Source organism: Tetrao urogallus (genome assembly GCF_951394365.1).
Source record: "Tetrao urogallus genome assembly, chromosome: 15".
Lineage (NCBI taxonomy): Eukaryota > Metazoa > Chordata > Aves > Galliformes > Phasianidae > Tetrao > Tetrao urogallus.
In genome coordinates this window covers 604,763-625,870 of record NC_136828.1, presented here as the reverse complement: position 1 = coordinate 625,870, position 21,108 = coordinate 604,763, and the positions used below count along the sequence as shown (strand labels likewise).

Sequence of the window (21,108 nt, the reverse complement as noted above, 5' to 3'; positions counted from 1 at the left end):
CTCAGGAGCGTGGCTGGTGGTGCTGGAAAGCTCATGCTGGAGAGCTCAGGCCCTGCTGTGGCTGCAGGCTCTCATGGCAGCAGGTCCATGAAGTACCTGGTCCAGGTGTGTGCAAGGAGGCAAGGTGCCATGGAGTCCTGTGCAGGAGCCCCATTTTGGAGTCATCTCCTGTGCTGCTCTGCAGGACCTCCTCCGCTCAACATGCCAGCCTGCTGTAAAGGGGCTGTACCTTTGTTGTTAGGGGTCTGGAGCGTGCTGGAAGGCTCTGAGGAGTACTGTGGGGCTCTGTAATGGTCACAGAGATATACAGGGGGGACACTGCACCTCCGGGAGGTACTGGGGGTTCACTGGGGTTCTGGGGGATCTGTAAGGCTCCACACTCCTCTGTTCTGCATCAATGACTTCTTTTCCTCTTTCTCTCTCTGATTCTCAGCCCTGCTTTCTCTTCTCTTTCCTTAATTTCATTGTCCCTAATACTTCTCTGTCTATCAGTGTACTATACCCCATCCCTGCTCTCTTGGTGTCCTGTTTCCTGTGTTTCTCTGCTCATCTCTATCCTCATTGCCTTTCTTAGTGTATTTCTTTCTCTCTCTGCTCCTAATGCTTCTTTCTCTGTCTTAGCTATTTAACTTCCCTCTTTTTCTCTGCCTGTCCCCACATCTTGCTTCTGCTCTCTATTTTTTCAGTCTTCTCTGTCCTGCTGACCTTTCCCTCACTTCTGGCTACATCCAGCTGGCTGTCTCTTTTTCCCCTCAGTGCTTCTATCCTGTTTCTTTTTGCTCTTCCTCAGTCTGTGACTTGCAGCCCATCTCCATTTTATCCCTCTCCCTCTTTGTTTTGTCCTGATCTGCATCCCTCTCCTGTACCTCACACCCTCCCCCAAACGCTGGTGCCCTGCTCTGTCCCTTCCTTCCACCACCCAAACATTCTCTACCCCTGCTCCCTCCCTTCTCTCCCTCACCTCCTGCTTCTCTCTCTATCCCTCTGCTCTGTCCCCATTCCCTTTTTAACTTCCTCTCTTTTTTCCCCCTCAGTCAGACTGTCCTGCTCCTTTGCTCCTGGGTTTCTGTGTCAGTCAGTCTGCCCTTCTTCCCACGTTTCTCTCAGTATACCTATTCTGCTCCCTATGTCTCCTTTTACTCTTTCTGCACCCCACTGCCTTGTTTTCTGTTCATCTAATTTTCTCTCTGTCCAGCTGCCCATCTGTGTATTTTCCTACAGCAAGGCCCTGCTCTCTGTTCCTGTCTCACCCTCCATCCCTGCTCTCCATTCCATGATTTTTTATTCTCCTCGTCATGCTCCCTGTCCTTCTTTCTGCTTCTTGCTGTCCCTTAGCCCTTTCCTCACTCCTGTTCTATCCCCCATGACAGACAGATGGCTCACCCTGTCTGTCCCTCAGTGCCTCTTGTCTCTTTTTGCTGTTTCTCACTCCCAGTCCTGCCCCTCTCTCTGCTCTGTGCCCTCCTTTTCTGTCCCTGTGTTACTCTGTTATTCTCCTGCTCTGTCCTGGTCCTCTCAGCACCTTTTGCTTTTCCATCCCTCAGTTCTGCTGCCTGTCACTAATCTCTTTCCCAACCTTTCTTCCCCCCATACCTCTCATTCTCTTCCTAGCATTCTTTCCTACTTCTTCTCCCTCTGCTTTTCCCTACTCTTGCATCCCTCGCCGTTATTCTCTTTATTGTGTTTTCTTGCTCTTCACCTTTCCTTGCAGTCCCTCTGTTGTATTCACTGCCCCCTAGCAGGGAATCTTTCTGTGACCCTGCCATTCATTTTCTTTTTGCCTTGCAGTCCATTATATTTCGTCCTTCTCCCTCACTCTGTGCTGCTTCCTGTCTCCACGTCTTTCTTGTCTAAGTCCAACACTTTTCTGTCAGATCTGTCTTGCTTCCTGCCTTGTCTCTTCTCTCTGCTTTCCTTCCTGTCCCTTTGTGTCCCACCACCCCTCCATCTCACGTCCTCTCCCTCCTCTCTCCATCTTTGCAGCCTTTCTTTCTCTGGTTCTGTCTCAACCTGTCCTGCTTTGTGTTTCTATGGATGCAGTTGCCCCTTACCCTTATCCTTCCTCCAGATTTTTCCCATCTCGATCTCTGCCTTGCTGCCACCACATTTGTTTCTCCTGCACTGCTGCCCTCCTCTTCCCTTCGCTCCTCTCTCTGTCCTGTTCCCTTCCTCGCCTCCTGTCTGCCCCTATCCATGTCCACTCTGTGTCACTCCTTTTTTCCTTCTTCCCCCTTCTCCGCCCGCAGCCCACAACGCGCTCCCCCGTGCAGTCAATGGAGCCGCAGCTTCCCCTGGGACAGAGGCGGCCTAAAGGCTCACAGAGCATGGCGCCGCCCGGCCCTCTGCTGCCACCCACTGGCCAATGTCAGTACTGCGGCAGCTGGAAGCGCGCAAGCGCAGTAGCGCTGACCCGTCGACTTCGACAGCGATACCTTTGTGAGCATGCGCAATAGCGCCAATGTGGACTGCATGGCTCCCCCGGCGGACATGCGCAATAGCGGCCTGAGGAGCATGCGCAGTAGTTCAGTGACTGTATGCGCAGGGGACTTTTTCGGCAGCGAGCTCGGACGCGGCCACGCCGGCGGACATGCGCAGTGTGGGCAGATTTGAACGGTTTCAGACAGCGTGGGAACATTTAAAATGTCCCAGGATAGAATTAGGAATAGGGAAGCTGGCTAGGGTTATCATTAAGGTTTGGATTTGTTTTAGGTTTAACACTGGGAGTTAGGTTTAGTGGTTAGGGTGAATGCCATTAGAGCTAATGTTAGTGTTAGGGTGATAGAGTTGTCACAGAAACCTCAGAGACCTAGAGCTGGCATGAGGTTGTTAGAGAGCCTGAGGGTCATCACAGAGTCATCCTAGAGTCTTATATTATGAACATAATGTCCTCATGGAGGCATCCTGGAGTTGTCCTAGTCATCACAAATATATCATAAAGTCATCATGTAGACCTCAGAGAGTAATATAGTAGTCAGAGTCATCATAGAGGTGTCATAGATTTGTCATAGGGTTGTCACAAGAGTCACGGAGTGGCCATAGAGTCACCATAGAGGATACAAAGATGCAATCCATACCGGCAGAGATGAGATCAGGAAAGCACACATGGAACTGAGCTAGGTAAAGGATGTGAAAAACAACAAAAGGAGATTCTACAGGTAAACTGGTCAGAAGTGACAGAACAGGGAGTTGTACTCCCCTCTGACAGATGAAAATGAAGAACTGACTCCAATAGATATAGGGAAGACTAAGGTACTCAGTGAGTTCTTTGCCTCAATCTTCACTGGCAGTCAGGCTTCTCATGCCTCTCATATCCCTGAACCTTTAGGTGGGGCTCAGGAGAGCAAAATCCTTTCAACAATAAGAGCAGAGCAAGTCCAAGACAACCTCATGAAGCTGAATGTGTACAAGTTTATGGGGCTGGGTGACATGCATCCCAGGATCCCAAAGGAATTGGCTTTGTGGTTGCCAAGCCTGTCATTTTTGGAAAGTCATGGTTGTTAGGCAAAGTCCCCAGTGATTGGAAAAAGGGAACTATCACTCCTGTTTTTAAGAAAGGAGAAAGGAAGACCTAGGGAACTGCAGGCTGATGAGCATCTTGTCTGTGCCTGGGAAAGCCATGGAGCAGATCTTCCCAGAGGAGATGTTAAGGCACATGCAAGATGAGGAAGAGATCTGAAATAGCCAGCATGGCTTCACCAAGGGCAGATGGCACCTGACCCATCTGATGGCCTTCTACAATGGAGTGACAGCATCGGTGGGCAAAAGGGCAACTGATGTATCTACCTAGCCTTGTGCAAGGCCTTTGACATGGTCCTGCACCACATCCTTATCTCTGATGTAGAGATGTGGATCTGAAGGCTGGACTGCTGGAGTCATTATAGAGTTGTAAAAAAATCAAGGTGTCATCACAGAGTAATCAGAAAGACATCATAAGGTTAAAGATTCGTCATAGAGTCATTGTAGCATCACAGGGACATCAGTGACTTGTCAAATTCCTCATCATGGTGTCATTGAGTGGTCATAGAGTAGTCTTAGTGTCATCATAAAGACAATACAGAAGTGTCATAGAGTCAACATAGAGTCATAGAATCATCACAGAGTCATAATAGAGTTGTCATAGATTTGAAGAGTCATACTAGAGACACTATAGAATCCTGTAAATATCACAGACTCAAAGAATCGTAAGAGTCAAAGAGTTGTCATAGAGCCTTAGGGAAATTTTACACCATGTACTGATGTTGACAACTTGTCCAGAACTAAAAGAAACCAAATTGCAGTGAAGTCCAATGATTGTGGTAGAACTGAGCATCATTACTCAGTCAGATGGGGCTTATTCTGCTATTCTGGACAAACTGGTCGCCTTTAACTCTGAACAGGGATCCTTTGAAATTCTTTTCAACCATTCTAAATACACTGCTCATGGAGTTTGAATCCTCAGAAAGCCTTCCTGTTATTATAACATCTAAGCATTATTGTTTTTCAGTTAGTTAATGAAAATGTCTAAAACAAATTTATTATTTCATAGAGCTATTTAATTTGTAAAATCTGCTTCTTTTGTTTAAACTAATGAAGTCAAATTTATGCTCATAGAAACAATATGATTAGATGAAGGAGCATTTCATTTCCCTGTACATAATCACAGCAAAATCTGATATAGGTTCATTTGTAGTCTCAGTGTAAGAAAATACTGTCAGATTGTATTGCCATGGGTCTGTGATGGTCTAATAATTGGTAGTTAATTACTTACATAGCTAGAACGGGGTCAGATTTTTCAAAGTTACATTTAAAAAATGGATTAAAAGACAAAGAGGTACCAGGAAAAAACAAAAACAAAAAAACTCAAATTAAGTTATTCCAAAATGTAAATTGATTCTGTTCCTAATCTGATTATCCTACTTCTTAGAGCAGTCTTAATTTCAGGGTGCACTGCCAAGAACTACTTTTCTAATCAGTGGATACTGATGTTTGGATATTGGTATTTGTTAGACAAAGTTAAGTTTCCACATGCTCTCGAGGATGAGGAATTATTGTTTCAAGATCATGAAATGTAAAGTAATGAGTCAGAAGAGTAGAAGTTTTTTACATCTAAAAGAGAGAGATGGAGTTAGGGAACTCTCAGTAATCACTAACTGGATGAATAATGTTGAAAAGAAAGACTGTAATAACACACTTTTCTACAATCTAATTGCTTTCAAAGCACTGGAAATCCACATTTCTAGGCCAGGTGCTGGATAAATTTCTGCATAGGAAAAAAGAATTTGGCATTCTTCAAGAGAGACGGCTGACCAAATACTCCTCAAGTCTTCGGTTCAGTGGTAAACCAAGCCAGATCACAGCAGCTATTTGGGAACATCAACAACTTTCTTTTATTTCTTTCCAGTAAAATGAAAAGGTAAATGACTTCAGCTGATTTCAAACTGAAATATTCAACTCAGAATATAAAACAGCAGAATTCTTTAGGTCAAAGAATATATTTAGAGTTGATAAGATTGCTTTCTTAAACCTATACAAACGCTCAAAAAACTACTTTCATTTTTAAAATGAAAAAAAAAATAATCAAATGTTTTGATTTCAACAATATCACAATGTAATGCTTCATTAAAAGACTGCTGTAAATGCAAAATTGCGATCATTTGGAGTGATTTCTTTTTTTCCTTCAGATTCAATTAAGATCCAAATTAAGAGTTCAATCTTACTTTTAGTGAAATTCCTTTAGAAGTTAATTACCAGCCTACACTTAGGCATGACAACTGTATCTTCCATTCCTATTTTGCAGAGAACTCAAAATCCTAATAGAATAAAATGAACTTGCTGAGGAACAAAAAAAGAAAGTCAAAAACTACAAGCTTACCCAGATGATGATATCACTGTCTGTCTCATCAAACCAGAAATATTCACCTTCATCTCCACTTATTCCCAGATGCATGAAGATAACCACACAGTTTTGGCAGCTTTTCCTATGGAGTCCAACAGCAGCAAGAAATATCCCAGAAATCACAGTGAGGAATCCTTCGTATTTCGGACGTCAGTGGAAGGATCTGACAAAATCTGCTGAGGCAAAGACCTGGCCTTGAATGGAATTAAACCAACCAGCTGCTGGACACTGTTGCTCTGCCACATCCAGTGGAAACTCAGACACTAATGGTGAGTTTTAGTTTGTGTCTTAAATCTAATATTTGAATTGGAAGGCTGAATTGCATCCCTACCTGATCTTTTCAACAATGAATCCTTCTCACATAAATTTGCTTACAGCCACTGCACTTATAAATTGTGCTATATTTATATGTACAGGGTGATTATAAAGACTCATGTAAGATATTAACATAATAATTGGTTTTACTCCAACAGTCTGGAGAGCCTTACAAATAACTAAAAACAAGCTCAATTACTGCTCTGTTTTTCATGATGGCTCTATTCCAATGTTTGTACTGAAAAGTAGATGAAGTTGTAGATCACTTATTAAATGCTTCTGTTCAGTGGAATGGCTGAAATAGCAAACCAAAAGTTACAGAAATCACCATGCATCAAATCTGCAATGTGAAGTTCAGAACACATTCTGGAAATGAGTTAGGGACTTCCTAGACAGCAAACTACACATTAACTTACTTCATAACGCAAAAAGAGCTATACAGGCACACTATTTGTGTGTGTGTGTGGGGGGGGGGGGGGGGGGAGGGGTTCAGATTGGATATTAGGAAAAAATTATTTTTAAAAATAGGTAAAAAATAGGAAAAAATGGGGGTGCTTATCTTCTGAAAGAGTGCTCAGATGCTGGAATGGGCTGCCCAGGGAGGTGGTAGAGTCACCATCCCTGGAGGTGTTCAAGAAATGCATTGGTGTGGTACAAAGGGACATGTTTTGGTGGGCAGTATTGGTGGTAGGTGGATGGTTGGACTCGATGATCTTGGAGGTCTTTTCCAACCTTGGTGATTCTGTGAGTCTATGATTCCATTCTATTCTCTCTATGTATAACATAGATGCACGCAGTACATTTATAGGTCTGTAATATTAAGCATAGTTTCTACAACTATCAGCTTATCATTGCCTATGATAGCATCATCCATGAAAGGATTATTTCTCAGTACTACAATTAATCTCAGTTCTCACTGTATTTACCTCAGGGAGGTTCTTGAAACAAAAGATGAGGTCTTACGCTCATACCAAAGTCAAAAGTCTATTTCAAGATTATCTGTAGTATAAAAACATGCTACTTGTGCTATTTAGCATTCTTACACTATGTATAAGAACATTATTCCCTGTTTAGAAGCATCCAAAAAATTCCCTTTTGAACTCTCCATTGGAAATTCCATCCCTGGGTTGTGCTTGGCAGGCTAGAGACACCACCAAAAGTAGGGCAGCCTACGCACGGTTCTCACCCGACCTCCATACATGTGGATTTTGAATCCTGCAGAAATAAAACTGCTAGTCTCCCACATGTAGCAATGCATTTTCAGTGCTTCAGTGCCACTGTCCCAAACCACAAGAAAATGGATATAACCAGTGAAGAGGAAAAATAAAGAGAAAACATATTTGCTGTCCCAAGTTGAAACTGAAGCTTTCTCTTTTTCTTAACTAAAAGCTCAAAAGAGAGAAACAAATAGTTTAAAATAACTGGTTGCTTGTTTGACTTGTCTGTAGTCCTTAGAACAACTGCACTGCCTACTCTAAACAATTGAAACAGAATAAAGGGCTACTTATCTTCTGAAGCAGAAGCTTCAGACCACACAGTCTGAAGAACACAACAGCTTCTCCCTTATGGTCCATTTCTGTTTCCTTGACGTCTTTGCAGAAGTTCAGCAATATATGCACAGAGGGACTGACAGCATTAACGCCAGGGGGAGCGTGATTTACAGCCTCAGCAGAGCAATGCACATCTGTAATCCTAACAGAGACCATACAGCCTGAAGTCACTGTGTCCCTTCCATAGGCTTTGGATGAGGGGCTAAACTCTCATGAAAGAAAGTAACAGGAAAAATGCATTTGATGCAGAATACCTTTTCAGACACAGCTATTACTTTTTTCTAATGTCTCTGAAAATAATGGCAAATTGAAGCTGGGCTACAGTGGGGCTAGAGAAGAGACCTGAGAGGGAAGGCTAGTCTATAAAAAGTTGTGTTTTTCAGTTAGAATGATATAAACCATTCGTGATTCAAACTCTGTGGCTCCAAAAGAGAGCCACAAGCTGGAGGTATGTATTTTGCTTTCACCTGCTTGTAGTTGCAAACCCAGATCTCTAAAATCATTCTGCATAGAAATTTCTTGGTAATTCTCTGATCCTGGGAAGAGAAGGAGAATTCAGCAAACCATCTACCCTGAACATGAGGCAGAAAACTATAATGAATATCAACAGAGGTTCATAGAATCATAGAATGCCCTGGGTTCAAAAGGACCACAATGCTCATCTACTTCAACCCCCTGCTATGCGCAGGGTCGCCAGCCACCAGGCCAGGCTGCCCAGAGCCACATCCAGCCTGATTGCTGCAGTGTGAACCAGGGCACCTCACTGGCTGCAGCAGAATGGATGACCTGCCAATGTTTGACTATGATCCTGTCCTATTCATGCAAAAAACTGAGTACTAGTTCACAGCAAAGCACCAGCTCCTAGAATCAGCTGAGTCAGGAATCACAGTAGATGATATTTTCAGCACTAAACCCTGTGGCAAACTATTCTAATCAGCCAGCTGCTAATCGCAGTGCCAGGGATTGTTTCTAGGGTTTCTGAATTCCAGTTTATACACTTGCTTATTTTTACATACATGTGCTTGTAATTATGCTTTTTGCCTCTGGCTGGGTGTGCAATAGTAAAACGTTTGTTTGAAGCAAAGCAGAAAGATTTAGAAGAGGCAGAGAACCTGGAAGGTCCAGAAATGTATGACTTTTAAGGGAAACAGAACTGTATACAGGCAAGAGCTTGTGGCAGTGATATGTGGCATGCTGAAACAAGTGCATCTAAGAAAGCAATGACTGGTTGTACAATTATGTAATCTATGCTTCTAAAATACTGAAATACTGAAAAGTGCTCTGAAATCTTTGTGAAATACTAAGGAGCATTAAGCAATGAAATGACTGTCAGCAAAGAAAATGTATTTATTGACAATTGCTTTCATTTCAGCTGTTGCTGGTACAGAAGTTGTTTCATTGACATAACCAAAATGTTTAATCTCAAGAAATAAAAATGCTTTATTTTCTCAAAATTAGCATTCTCCAGATCTCACTCTAGAATGGAATTCCAAGCAGGGAGGCAGCTGGAAAAGACCTTATCTCATGCCCAAAGATACTGCTGTTTTCTAGCAATTTGCTCTTAATTAAGTGGTCTGCTGAAGGCTGGAGACGTTTTGTCAATTAATGAAAATTCATGCCAGAAAAGGAAATCTTAGGAAAGGGAGAGGGAGAGGGAGAGGGAGAGGGAGAGGGAGAGGGAGAGGGAGAGGGAGAGGGAGAGGGAGAGGGAGAGGGAGAGGGAGAGGGAGAGGGAGAGGGAGGGGAGGGGAGAGGAGAGGGAGGGGAGGGGAGAGGAGAGGGAGGGGAGGGGAGAGGAGAGGAGAGGAGAGGGAGGGGAGGGGAGAGGAGAGGAGAGGAGAGGAGAGGAGAGGAGAGGAGAGGAGAGGAGAGGAGAGGAGAGGAGAGGAGAGGAGAGGAGAGGAGAGGAGAGGAGAGGAGAGGAGAGGAGAGGAGAGGAGAGGAGAGGAGAGGAGAGGAGAGGAGAGGAGAGGAGAGGAGCACACTGTTGTGTGTGCAGTGTAAGGAGGAAAGATGTTGCACATTATAGTACATACTTCTTTAGAAAGCAAAAAGCTTAAAGTTAAGCAGATGTGACAATCTAAAACAGACTCTGGGAGTTTTCTCACTGGTTTCACCTCTACCTAAGTGTTTGCTGATGTAGCCTCTTCATGCAGCAATTGGCTACTGTGGCAAAGAACTGTGGTTTAGTCTACAGATTGGGTCACTTGCCAAACAGCAAACTTTATTTTAAAGAGCATCAGAAGTGGTACAGGAGTTTTGCCTCTTGTGTGTGAAGATCAGAACAGAGGATGAGCAACGAAGCCACTCTCTGTATTAAATGACATTTGTGGATAAAGCATGGTAGAGGCTGGCAGTACTTGTCATCAATACATAACATATGAACATAGGTTTAGGAAGGTCTTTTGGTATCAGCAGAGGAGTCTTTTCATCTTCAGTAAATGTTAGAAGGGCTGCATTCAGTTTAAAGCATGCTGCATTTAAGGACAGTGCATGTAAGCAACTGAAATCCACACCTGTCTCTTTCTACAGCTTGGAGCTAAACCATCTGTATAATAGAATCATAGAATCCTAGAATGGCCTGGGTTGAAAAAGACCACAATGATCATCTAGTTTCAACCCCTGCTATGTGCAGGTCACAAACCAGCAGACCAGGCTGCCCAGAGCCACATCCAGCCTGGCCTTGAATGCTTCCAGAGATGTGGCATCCACAGCCTCCTTGGGCAACCTTTTCCAGTGCCTCACCACCCTCTGGCTGAAAAACTTCCTCCTATCACAGTCCTTTCATGATCTTGGATGTTATTTATAAGAGATGGGTCACCAGCTAAGTTCTGGTGAACTTTTGGATAGTAAGAACTAGAATGGAATTGTATAATTGGTTTGTTCTCCCAGCAGTGCATCAGGACATGAACCTGTGGTGCTGACATTAGAAGTTTTTGCAACAGATGCAAACATCACACTTTGGCATTATGTACAAGTTTTGATCCTCAGGCATTTAACAAAAGCAGACCAGGCAGATTTTAACAGAGAAATATAGCATTAATGGAACAACAGGAGGTCTGTTAAATTCCACACAGTGCTACACCTGTCCCCACTCTTTGGCTCTTAATTCATTCCTCTTTATCTTCCCAGTGACTGTCTTTGGTAGCTCCCGGACAAATTCCACCTACATAAAAAAGACAGAAAATGATGTAGCATGATCTCTGCAGAGCAGCTTTTCCAAGTCTCTCAACATACATGGAAAACAAGGAGATCTCCCATCAGTAAACACATCTTGCCTATAGGATTAAGTCCAAGCCAAATAAAGGCAGCACAGTGTGCATCTTCTGAAGATTTCTTTGGCTTCCTAGATGGTCAAACACCAGGGGAAGCTGCCTTCTTTGACTGGGCATTGTAACTAAAGGATGAAGACTAATGCTACCTGAGAACAGAGATGAATAATGACAAAATGAAGAGGGATGATCTTGGCATAAAGTAATGGTCCTTAGTTTCTACAAGTTCTACATATGTAAACTAAAGCATTGCTGGTAGCATTTTTTCTATAATGTTGATATTTATGAGAAACACCAAGCATATCATCACTGTTTCTTTCAGGTGAACAGTGAAGATCTAAATAATAATTTTCCTAGGATTTATGAAAGGATGTTCTGGTTTAGTTTCTCCAGAAACCATTTACCTTCCTGGGATATTTGTATGGAGCAGTAGTTTTCTTGACATGCTCCTGCAAGTCGCGGGTTAAGCTTTCATAATCACTGGATGAAAAGGCATCAGACAGGACCACAAATGCTTTCACTACCTAGAAGACAAGGTCAGTAAGAGTGATCTGACACTGTTAGTTTTTAAGAACTGATACATTGGCTACCGGTGGGCAGTTATGATATGAGCTTGGAGTCATGACATGCAAGAAGGAATAAGAGAGAAGCCAGAGCAGCGTATGAAATGGTTGTGCCCAGTTTCTGCACACTGTTAAGCTGAGGGGAAAGTTGAAAGCATAGTTTTCCTGCCCCTGTTACAGGAAAAGAGCATTTGCTCTATACCCTCACAGGGGGTCAAGAAGAAGGGGTAACAAGAATTGTCTTTGCAGAGCCTGCTGAACATTTTATCTCTCTCTGAAGTTTGCCTTACAGCTATACATTACTCAGTAAAAAAGGAACTTATTTATATACTTAAACAAACATATGGCTTCTGCCACCACTGTGCAGCATCATTACCTCTCCTCTGAGTTGATCTGGACTGCTGACAACAGCTGTTTCTGCTACTGCTGGGTGTTCTAAGAGAACACTCTCTACCTCAAATGGCCCAATGCGATACCTGGATAAGGGCAGAACAACAAAGGATTTGATTTTGTGAGCTGGAAAACTGGTACCAAACCAGCACTGAAATAACGTTTCCTTGGCTATGATAGAGGTATCCTTCAATTTCGGTTTGAACTGGATCTAGATTAAAATCCCTCCTATGCCAGTGGAAAACAGGCAGGTTGTGCTGTGCTCATGTGCTGAAAGAGATGAGTTACAGGGGAACCTGATACAGATACATGAGGAAGATGATAATACTGCAGGTCTAAGAAAAATTACTAATAAAAGTGAGCATTCATAAGGTGAGAAGTAATGCATTTCACCTTAAGGACCATTGTGTCACAAGCACAGCAGTAACATTGCATAACAGCAGGTTTAGAAGAGAAGCACACAAACTGACCCTGAAGAAATGATGATATCGTCGTCTCTTCCAATAAACCAAAAATATCCATCTTCATCCATAATCCCTTTGTCCCCTGTGATGTAAAAATCCCCACGCTCGGTTTCCGTAGTTTTCTTAGGGTTACCCTTGAAGTGGATTACAAATAGTAATTTAAATTTTAAGAATGCATCAGGTAAACATTATAACACACATAATGTTAAATTAATTGGCATTTATTTTTTTGGTCAATACTCTTCAAGAATTATACTGATATAAAATACAATAAAATAGGCTTAAAAAAACCATTCTGACTCTTGAAAAGAAACTAACTTAATCTTTGATAAATTCTTCTCTTCACCTCTCTAACATTCACCAATCCAAGCAAGTGAATCGTTCATGTTTTCTCTACATTTCTTGATCTTTTAGACAGTCCTTAACATAAATATTTAATGAGCTTTTCAGATAGCATATGGTGCACATACGGTACTTCCCAGTGAGGTCACTGTCTGTGATAAGGATGGTAGGGAAATGTTTTAGGCTGCTTTTTCAGATCCATGTTTTAATGTTCTTGAACAAAAATCTGAATCAAATAATGGGATGGAATGTCTGGATTACATTTTTCCACTTGGAGATTCATGATCCGATCCTCGAGGTCTCTTCCAACCCTGGCCACTCTATTATTAAGTGCATCTTAGAATCATAGAATCATTCATGTTGGAAAACACCTCCAAGATAACCAGCCTCAACCCATCCCAAAATGCCCTCTAGCCACGTCCCCAAGTGCCACATCTCCACATTTCTTGTACATCTCCAGGGGCAGCGACTCCACCAGCTCCCTGTGCCAATGCATCACCACTCCTTCTGAAAAGGAATTTCGGAGATCCAGAATATCCAACCTTAAGGGGAAGAATAGCTTCCCATTAGGTCCCAGTCTGCGCAGGGCATCTAAGGAGTTCATTCTCAGATTATCTCTACCAAAATATATTGCTTCTACAGTTCAGGACTCAAAAAATGGGCCAGCAAGCCTGAAAATTGATGAAGAACACAGGGCCTCTTTCATCCCTAAGGAATTTGAGATATTCTGGGGAGATTGCTGTTGGTAAGGAATAAAATACTTACTACATATTCAGTGAATAAACCAAGTGGTCTTATGGGTTTGCTTCTGATAGCAATATCCCCCTGTTGTCCAGGAGGCAGAATATTATTATCTTTGTCTACAACCTAGAATGAAAAACAACATGTACTTCAGTAAAAGCAAAATAAAATAAGAACACCCATCCTCTACCTATGGAAAAGTCTAAAAAGCAGTCAATAAACCTGAACATCAAATGGGGGAGTGGCCTTTCCCATTGATCCGGGTTTGATCTTCATTCCTTTAGAAACAGAGCAGATTATTCCCTGTAAAAATAAAAATCAAAATAAAAGTTTGCCATAGAAAACCACTACATTCACATTCAATTCATTGCATGTATTTTCTAGAATGAAGCCAAAGGAATTAAGATTCAGAAGATCCTGTTTCTGTAAAGTAGGAATGAGCAAGATGAAGAAATACTTGGAAAGAATACAATTTCATTAACTACAAAGAATTGATGTCCTCTACTAGCCCATCTTTGTTAGCTTTTAGCTCCTTCCTGCCACTGTCATTTGGCATCTGCTTAAGGACATTAAAGAAAATATTAGAGCACATCCCCTCTCAACAATCCCCATTTCCAAGAGGTTCTGTGAGGAGAGCCATGCACAGGTGGTCTTTCAGAGGTGATCAGAGGAGGTTACTGAAACATTCACAGAAATGTGAAAGAAGAAATAGGCTGTTATTGAAAATAAGCACTAATGTTTCATTAAGCAAAAGGGAATAACAAAGATTTAACAGAATATTGACACTACCGCTTCGGTTTGGCCGTATACTTCATGGATGTCCAGCCCTGTCTTGCTTTTCCACTGGTCAATGATTTCTGGGTTCAGCGCCTCCCCTCCGCTCATGCAGTACTTCAGGTTCCTGAATTTGTAACTTCCCAGAGGGTCAAAAAGCAAAGAGAAACACTTAAATCTATTACATAAGACAAGGATTAGCAAAATGCTGTAAAATAATCCTGGAGTTCTGTTACTCGGGAAGTTCTTCCCATGAAGTAGGAAAACCAGAGGATTCCTGATTCTTTGGTTCCCAATAAAGCAAGGATATCAGTTTTTGCTCAGTGTTACACACAAGTAGAGTTAAACACACATGAAAAACAAAGTAAAAGTTTTGCTGAAATCAGCTGGGATTTAAGCACCGGCTTGTAATTAACCAGGGACCAATTTGCTGAGCCAGGGGCACGACTGCCAACCCTCTGCAGCAGGCCAAGGGAGAAAGTACAGGAGAGGAGCAACCAGCAGCAAGTTTGTTCATCAGTGAGAAACTGAAGCAGAAGGTCTGTCAGTCCCAGCAGTTATGCTAATGCTATTCAAGGGTGACTGTGCTTCCCAGAGCATGGACAGTTAACTTGGTGATTGGAATTAGAATTTCCCAGGTGTTTAGTTTTATACCCTCTGGGATTTGCTTAGAAGTTCAGTAATGAAAAGCCTCAAATGACTGGTGGAAATATCAAGCTTCTCTACAATCAGCAAAACTCACAAATCTTGTATAACTGTCTCTTCATAAAGGATATTTTAGACTGAATTATGACCCTATGTTGGGTAAAAAGCTGGACTGGGAAATTGCTAACGTTTAGTTAGGGCAGATAATATCTCTTGACGTACCTGGAGAGATCAGTTTGCACCAGCATGCGGTACATAGTGGGAGCACTAATCATGATGTCAATGGGGAATCTGCAGAGAGTCTAGTGAGTGAAGCAACAAGACAACAGGTGAAACTCAGACAACAAAAGCTGTCTTCTGGATGTACAGAGCACGGGGGTGTAGGAGTCAAAGGTGGCTCTCCCGTTATGTAGAAGCAGAATGTATGTATATAACCCTCCTAACCTTGGCATAACAGGTGAAGAATCACAGTGTTTGGAAAAAAATCCCATTCTTTCTTGTCTACATGAAACCCAGACTGCATAGACAGCTCAGAGCATGGACAGAATAAGCCTGTCTGCATTATAGAGAATGGTTTGGGTTGGAAGGGACCTTTAAGACCATCTCGTTCCAACCTCCTGCTGTAGGCAGGGACACCTCCCATAGCCCATGTTGCTCACAGTCCCATCCAGCCTGGCCTCAAGTGCTTCCAGGGCATCCACAACCTTGCTGGGCAACCTGTGCCAGTCTCTCACTGCCCTCACAGTAAAGAATTTCTTCCTAATATCTAGTCTAAATCTACCCTCTTTCAGTTTAAAGGCATTTCTCCTCATCCTATTGCTACCTGCCCTTATAAAAATTCCTTCTCCAGCTTTCCTGTAGGCCCCTTCATGTCCTGGAAGGGCTGTAACATCCCCCTGGCGCTTTCTCTTTAGGCTGAAGAGCCCCAGCTCTCTCAGTCTGTCTTTATAGGGGAGGTGCTCCATCCTCTGATCATCTTCTCTGGACCTGCTCTAACAGCTCCATGTCCTTCTTGTGTTGGGGGCCCCAGAACTGGACACAGGACTCCAGGTGGGGTTCACTTTCATCTTAGCCACCACAGGCAGAAAATAATTTTCAGTTTGCATAAATATCAGCTAATATTATCCCCCATGACTACTGGAACAAAGGCATGTGATAAGTACTGCTTCTGGGATGATTTTCCCACGTGCTTACCAGCTATGAGCAAAATGTATCAAAGTATCTTGGGACGGACCCCTTCTGTGTACATTAAAAAAGTGAGTAGGACTTTATGGAAGGATACATCTTGAATGAAACAGTGGGCATAACAGTCATTAAATCTTTCTATGCAGTTAGAAATTATTTTCTGCTCCTTTTCTGCAGATCTACACACATCCATAAGTTTTTCTTACGTTTAGGATAACTGATGGTTCAATCTGTGGGAGCTGGTGGACAAAAACACACGATCCCAAAGCCCAGGCATCAAATACAGATATCACTGAAGTTACTATCCAGCCTGTGTCTGTAACGCTCCACACTGTGTCTGACGGAGTTGCATACAAGGAGGACCTAGAAGCAGGAAAAAGAATTAAAAAAATAAAAAGGAAATGATAACTCTGGTTTAATTAAAAGAAAAAAAAAAAAAAAAAGCAAAAGGAAAGCAAATGAAACCAAAGGGTCACTGTTCCCCACTCCTTTCGTAAAAAAACCCAAATATCCAGCAACCAGCAATGCCAATAGAAAACAAAAATCAAATCCAAGATGGCTAATGAGATATGTGGGCCCTGGGCGCTCTCAGTAAGTTCATTTGTTCATCCTACCTCAGGAATGAAAGGACCTCTAAAGTTTAAGTATTTGTACAAATAAACACATATATGGTAAAGATAGGAGGTCATTCATAACACAGGATTCAATAAAGGAAAGAATTGCAATAAAGTGACTTTTCTTGGGAAGGAAGGTAGGGCTGAAGCAGAAGCGTGTTGATTCTCTGTTGAACACCAGATATTTCACTTCATGTCTGCTGAGGGATCAGGCTGATCTGTACAGCCAGCATCAGCTCTCACTCTGTTCATCTACACACATGACATAATTTTTGCAGCACAAACAGCGTGATATCCTTGGTTTTGCACTCTAAAATATTCCCAGCTTGTGTCTGTCCTTTGAACCACTCTAAAGAAAGACTGGAAGATAGTCATTGGAAAATGGAAACTCTGGGGCTGATCCTACTTACGTGGAAATCTGTCAGAGTTTCTAACCTGATTTCTGGGGGAGGAGGACTGTAGCCTTACATCTGAGTAACTCAGGAACTTTCCATCAGTTGTACTGTGCAGCTGTGCAGCTCCTATTAACAACCAGGCTCGAGCCTTTCGTACCTTTCATATAACAGGGGTCTAAAACCAAGGCTGCCCTGGGAATGTTCGGTCATCTTTGGAGAACCTGTGGTTCCACTGGTAAAGTAGATAATCATCGAATCTTGAATCCTTGTTTTGACACAGGAATGTTCAGCAGGCTGGGTTCTGTAAGGCACAGAATGCAATTGGTGACTTCAGTGATTACATGGGTTTCAGAATGTAAGCTTTGCAGAAGCCTTTCACCATCGCACCAGCGCTTTCCTCCATGACAAGATTCCACTTAAGAAGGACAGGGTAGAAACTTCCTGGAATAAAACTGAAGACTCTTGGTAAACAACTGCTCTCAGCAAACAACTCTGATGTGGAAACAGTAATCAGGCAGTCATGAATTCGCGCCACTGAAGCTTAGTGTTGGCGTTTGATGGATATTCACAGTTGATGAATACTTGTAAATGAGCATTTGTGGAGAACAGGTCTGCTTTCTGCATCGTGACTGTAATGCTGCTCATGCATACTCACTTGTACAGTTCATTGAAGTTCAGCCATCCCTCCCTATTGTCTTTGGACACCATCAGCTTGTTTTTAAGATACTGGCACTCAGATGCAACTGAGTCTATTGCAGGAGCCAGAGCGTCGGTGGTGATGATGCACTTGGCCTTTGAAGCCTGGAGTCGATATAATATGTCTTTGGCTGATAATTGGGATGTTCCTGGAATTAAGACAATTCCTGGAAGAGCGATATGGTTAATTTAGGATAACATTTTTTACATCCGATCTTTTCCTAAGAGTCTAAACTAGCAACTATTCCCAAACTGACCTCTGGATGGATTTGCCCTGACATTCCCAAGTCAGTTAATGTTGGAGTAATGCAGCTGCTGTGCCCTCCTGTAAGAAATCAGAGGTGGACCTCTCTGGTGACTCCTCAGCTCTCCATGCCCCTAGGCCACCTGCTCTACGGCACCTTCAGGGCAGTAATTGGTAGCTAGGCAACTCACTTGATTATTAATTTACATTACTTCTCCTTTATAAAGGATTCTGTATCCTCTGAAAAGATTTGCATTAAATACCAGTTTTACTGATCTCAGATATGCTCACTTACCTGCTCGAATGCAAGCCATATTCACCAGCCACCACTCCGGGATTCGTGGCAGAACCACAATGACTCTGTCCCCTTTTTGCAGTCCACATACTTTGGTCAACATGTTGGCCACTTTCCGAGAAAGGAATCCCAGCTCCTCAAAGCTCCATTTTACTTCTTCTCCACTACCACTTACCCACCAAAAAGCAGAGTTTGTTGGTCTTTTTCCAGCCTAAAAACCACAAGGATTCCAAAGAAACCCCAATTTCTTCTTAAAGACTTCATAATTATAAAAGCACAAGTATCTGCGAGTTGTGGAGGATTCAGGTGTTTTCGAACTTGCATATGAGCCATTATTTTCCTTTGTCCTTAGGGAGTGCAAGACTCTCTATGAATCATAGTCAGATATTCCTAACAAATTGCCCTTTTCTAACCTGAGGTGTTCACCATTCTGTGCATCTCCAGACTCAAGTCATCTGAATTCTGTTCCTGTTTAAGCTTAGAGCATTATTTCTCTTAAGAAGGTAATGGGCAACATGAAATACTTCACCTAACAATTGTGATATTCTGAATGGAGTTGTGGAATACTAACAAACAGAAGCTACCCGGGCAGAGGGGAAAATAAATCAGGAGAATGCAGTAACCGAGGACAAGCCTGAGAGCTCAGGGAGAGGGAGTGAACAAAGCAAGAGGTCGTCAGCGACACGACATCTGGACAAATGCAGCCTCTGCTTTGGAGCAAGCCAATTGCACACTTGTGGAAGAAAATTCCTTGGCATGCAGTATTATTGCTATGCTACTCTTGTTTTTATGATGTAACAGCTAATATTATGGCATGCAGAAGAAATAAGCACAACCAATCCAAGGATAGATCAGGGTCATGAGGGTCTTATCATTGCTTTTTCCACCTACACATGGAGCACCAAGGATCAGAGACACTTGTAATAAATGAAGCAAAAAGAAATAAGATCCCACATCATTTCCTGATGCATATTGTTTTTAGCAACAGATTATTTTTTTAATAAAAAGAAGTTATTACTTTAAATTAATTAAAGGCTCTCATCTGCCCAACAAAAGATCACCTACCTTTTCAATCTCAGCCCATTTGTCCACTACATCACTTGCAAAGTTAAAGTACTTTGGTATTTCCTGTTCACCACGCCTGACAGATTCGTACTGAGAGTGCACATCAGAGACAAGCAGCCTGGGATGCCTATGGAAAGTCCTACAAGGAGGTTTCAGAGTCCACAACGATTTTAGAGTCCGTAATTTACAAATCTTCATGGTAGGATATAAATGGAGATGCTGTAGACTGCGTAAGAAAGTTAATGGCATCATTGCTATTGTTTTTCTGTAACAAAAATAATGAAAAAGAGAAACACTATCTTGAAATTAACCAGACAAAGAAAGATAATTCTATTATAAATTGATTAATTATTAGTTGAATTCACTTAGACTATTCACAGCAAAACTGATGTTTAAATGCAAAGTTCCCCAGCATGCTTTCATGTATTTTGTACCAACAGCTTCTTAAGGACTTAAACTACTGACACGATCATATTGTCTGTAGCTTGGCTGATCCATACAGATTGTAGATTAGTTCTTCAAGGCTGCTAACATCACCGACATGATGGAAGGATATTTGTTCTTACACCAGACCACTTGGTATTCGATTTTCTGAGATTCTTCTTGTTTTACATGGAAATAAGGGATGTTTCCAGTTTCCATTTGGTCACTGTAAACGTCCTCCCTCTTTTATCTGTTCTCACCACTAGAATCATAAATGATCTGCAGTCTAATGAATTGCTTCAATTTTATTGCTATTCTTTTTTTTTTTTAATTTTTTTTTTTTTAATTTTTTACCATTACTTTCAGTAACCTAGAAGATTGCTTCAGAATCTTGCCAAACAATGATGGAATGCTGTTTAGAGGTGCCTGTTGAGCATACATGAACACTATTCAACATGGAAAAAAACCTGGTTTGCCTCTGGAAGAGTCTGCAGAAATAGCAGGGGACAAGGTAGTCTATGATGATTCTGAAATCTGTTCCTTTCTATTGATTTTCAGCTGCTAAATATAAATTACTAGTCGTGTTACAAGCTTAGGTGAGTGATTGCTGATATTCAAGTCATTTTCTTTCCTATTCTTACAACGAATGAAGCCATTAACCACCTTGGAAAAAATAACAAGAAAGCTTTTGATTAATTTCTGGTCCACATGAAATGTGTGTAACCTGAGTGAAGTTGCAAAAACAGTGAGTTTTGCCCTTTGTCCCATATTTTTAAGTTAGTTTTGTATTCAGTTTATATTGTCCCATATCTACAACCATAACCTCTGAAGTACTGACCTCGATTTTCATAAAAAAAACATTATTCCTCATGACAAAATAAATATTTTAACAGCAGAATTCTTTCCTTTTTTTATTAGCAGGAGCCAGTAACAATCACATTTGATCTTCCTGTCAGGAGGGTAAACTCAGATACCTACAGCTTGCATAACTTAATCTTTTCAGTGAGATACAACAGCTCAAGAAACTCTGTGGGCTGGATGCAGAATGCTTCAACATCTTGTTATGATTGTGATCTTTGGTGAAGCAAAGAATCTCACGACGGTATTCAAAATAAACACAAATGTGTTACTGGGTAGGCAGTACAGGAAACTGTCATGCATTTACACAATGCCCGATGGAGTGTTATGCACCGTTGCCACATAAAAACATTCAGTGACCAGTAATGTCGTTCATTATCATTGCTGGGAGATGGTAATACC

General features: G+C 41.9%; 1 protein-coding gene across 1 annotated transcript; it reads right to left on the bottom strand.

Moving 5' to 3' along the window:
• Positions 1–10,819: 10,819 nt before the first annotated feature.
• LOC306952176 (acyl-coenzyme A synthetase ACSM4, mitochondrial-like) lies at positions 10,820–19,623 on the bottom strand (the record flags this gene model as incomplete). Its single annotated transcript, XM_079542833.1, has 13 exons — positions 10,820–10,906; positions 11,417–11,536; positions 11,952–12,051; positions 12,436–12,563; positions 13,537–13,638; positions 13,735–13,815; positions 14,302–14,425; positions 15,154–15,233; positions 16,323–16,479; positions 17,283–17,426; positions 17,781–17,988; positions 18,361–18,571; positions 19,426–19,623. 13 exons carry the CDS (start codon positions 19,621–19,623, stop codon positions 10,820–10,822), a joined length of 1,740 nt encoding a protein of 579 aa, XP_079398959.1.
• Between the last annotated feature and the right edge of the window lie 1,485 nt (positions 19,624–21,108).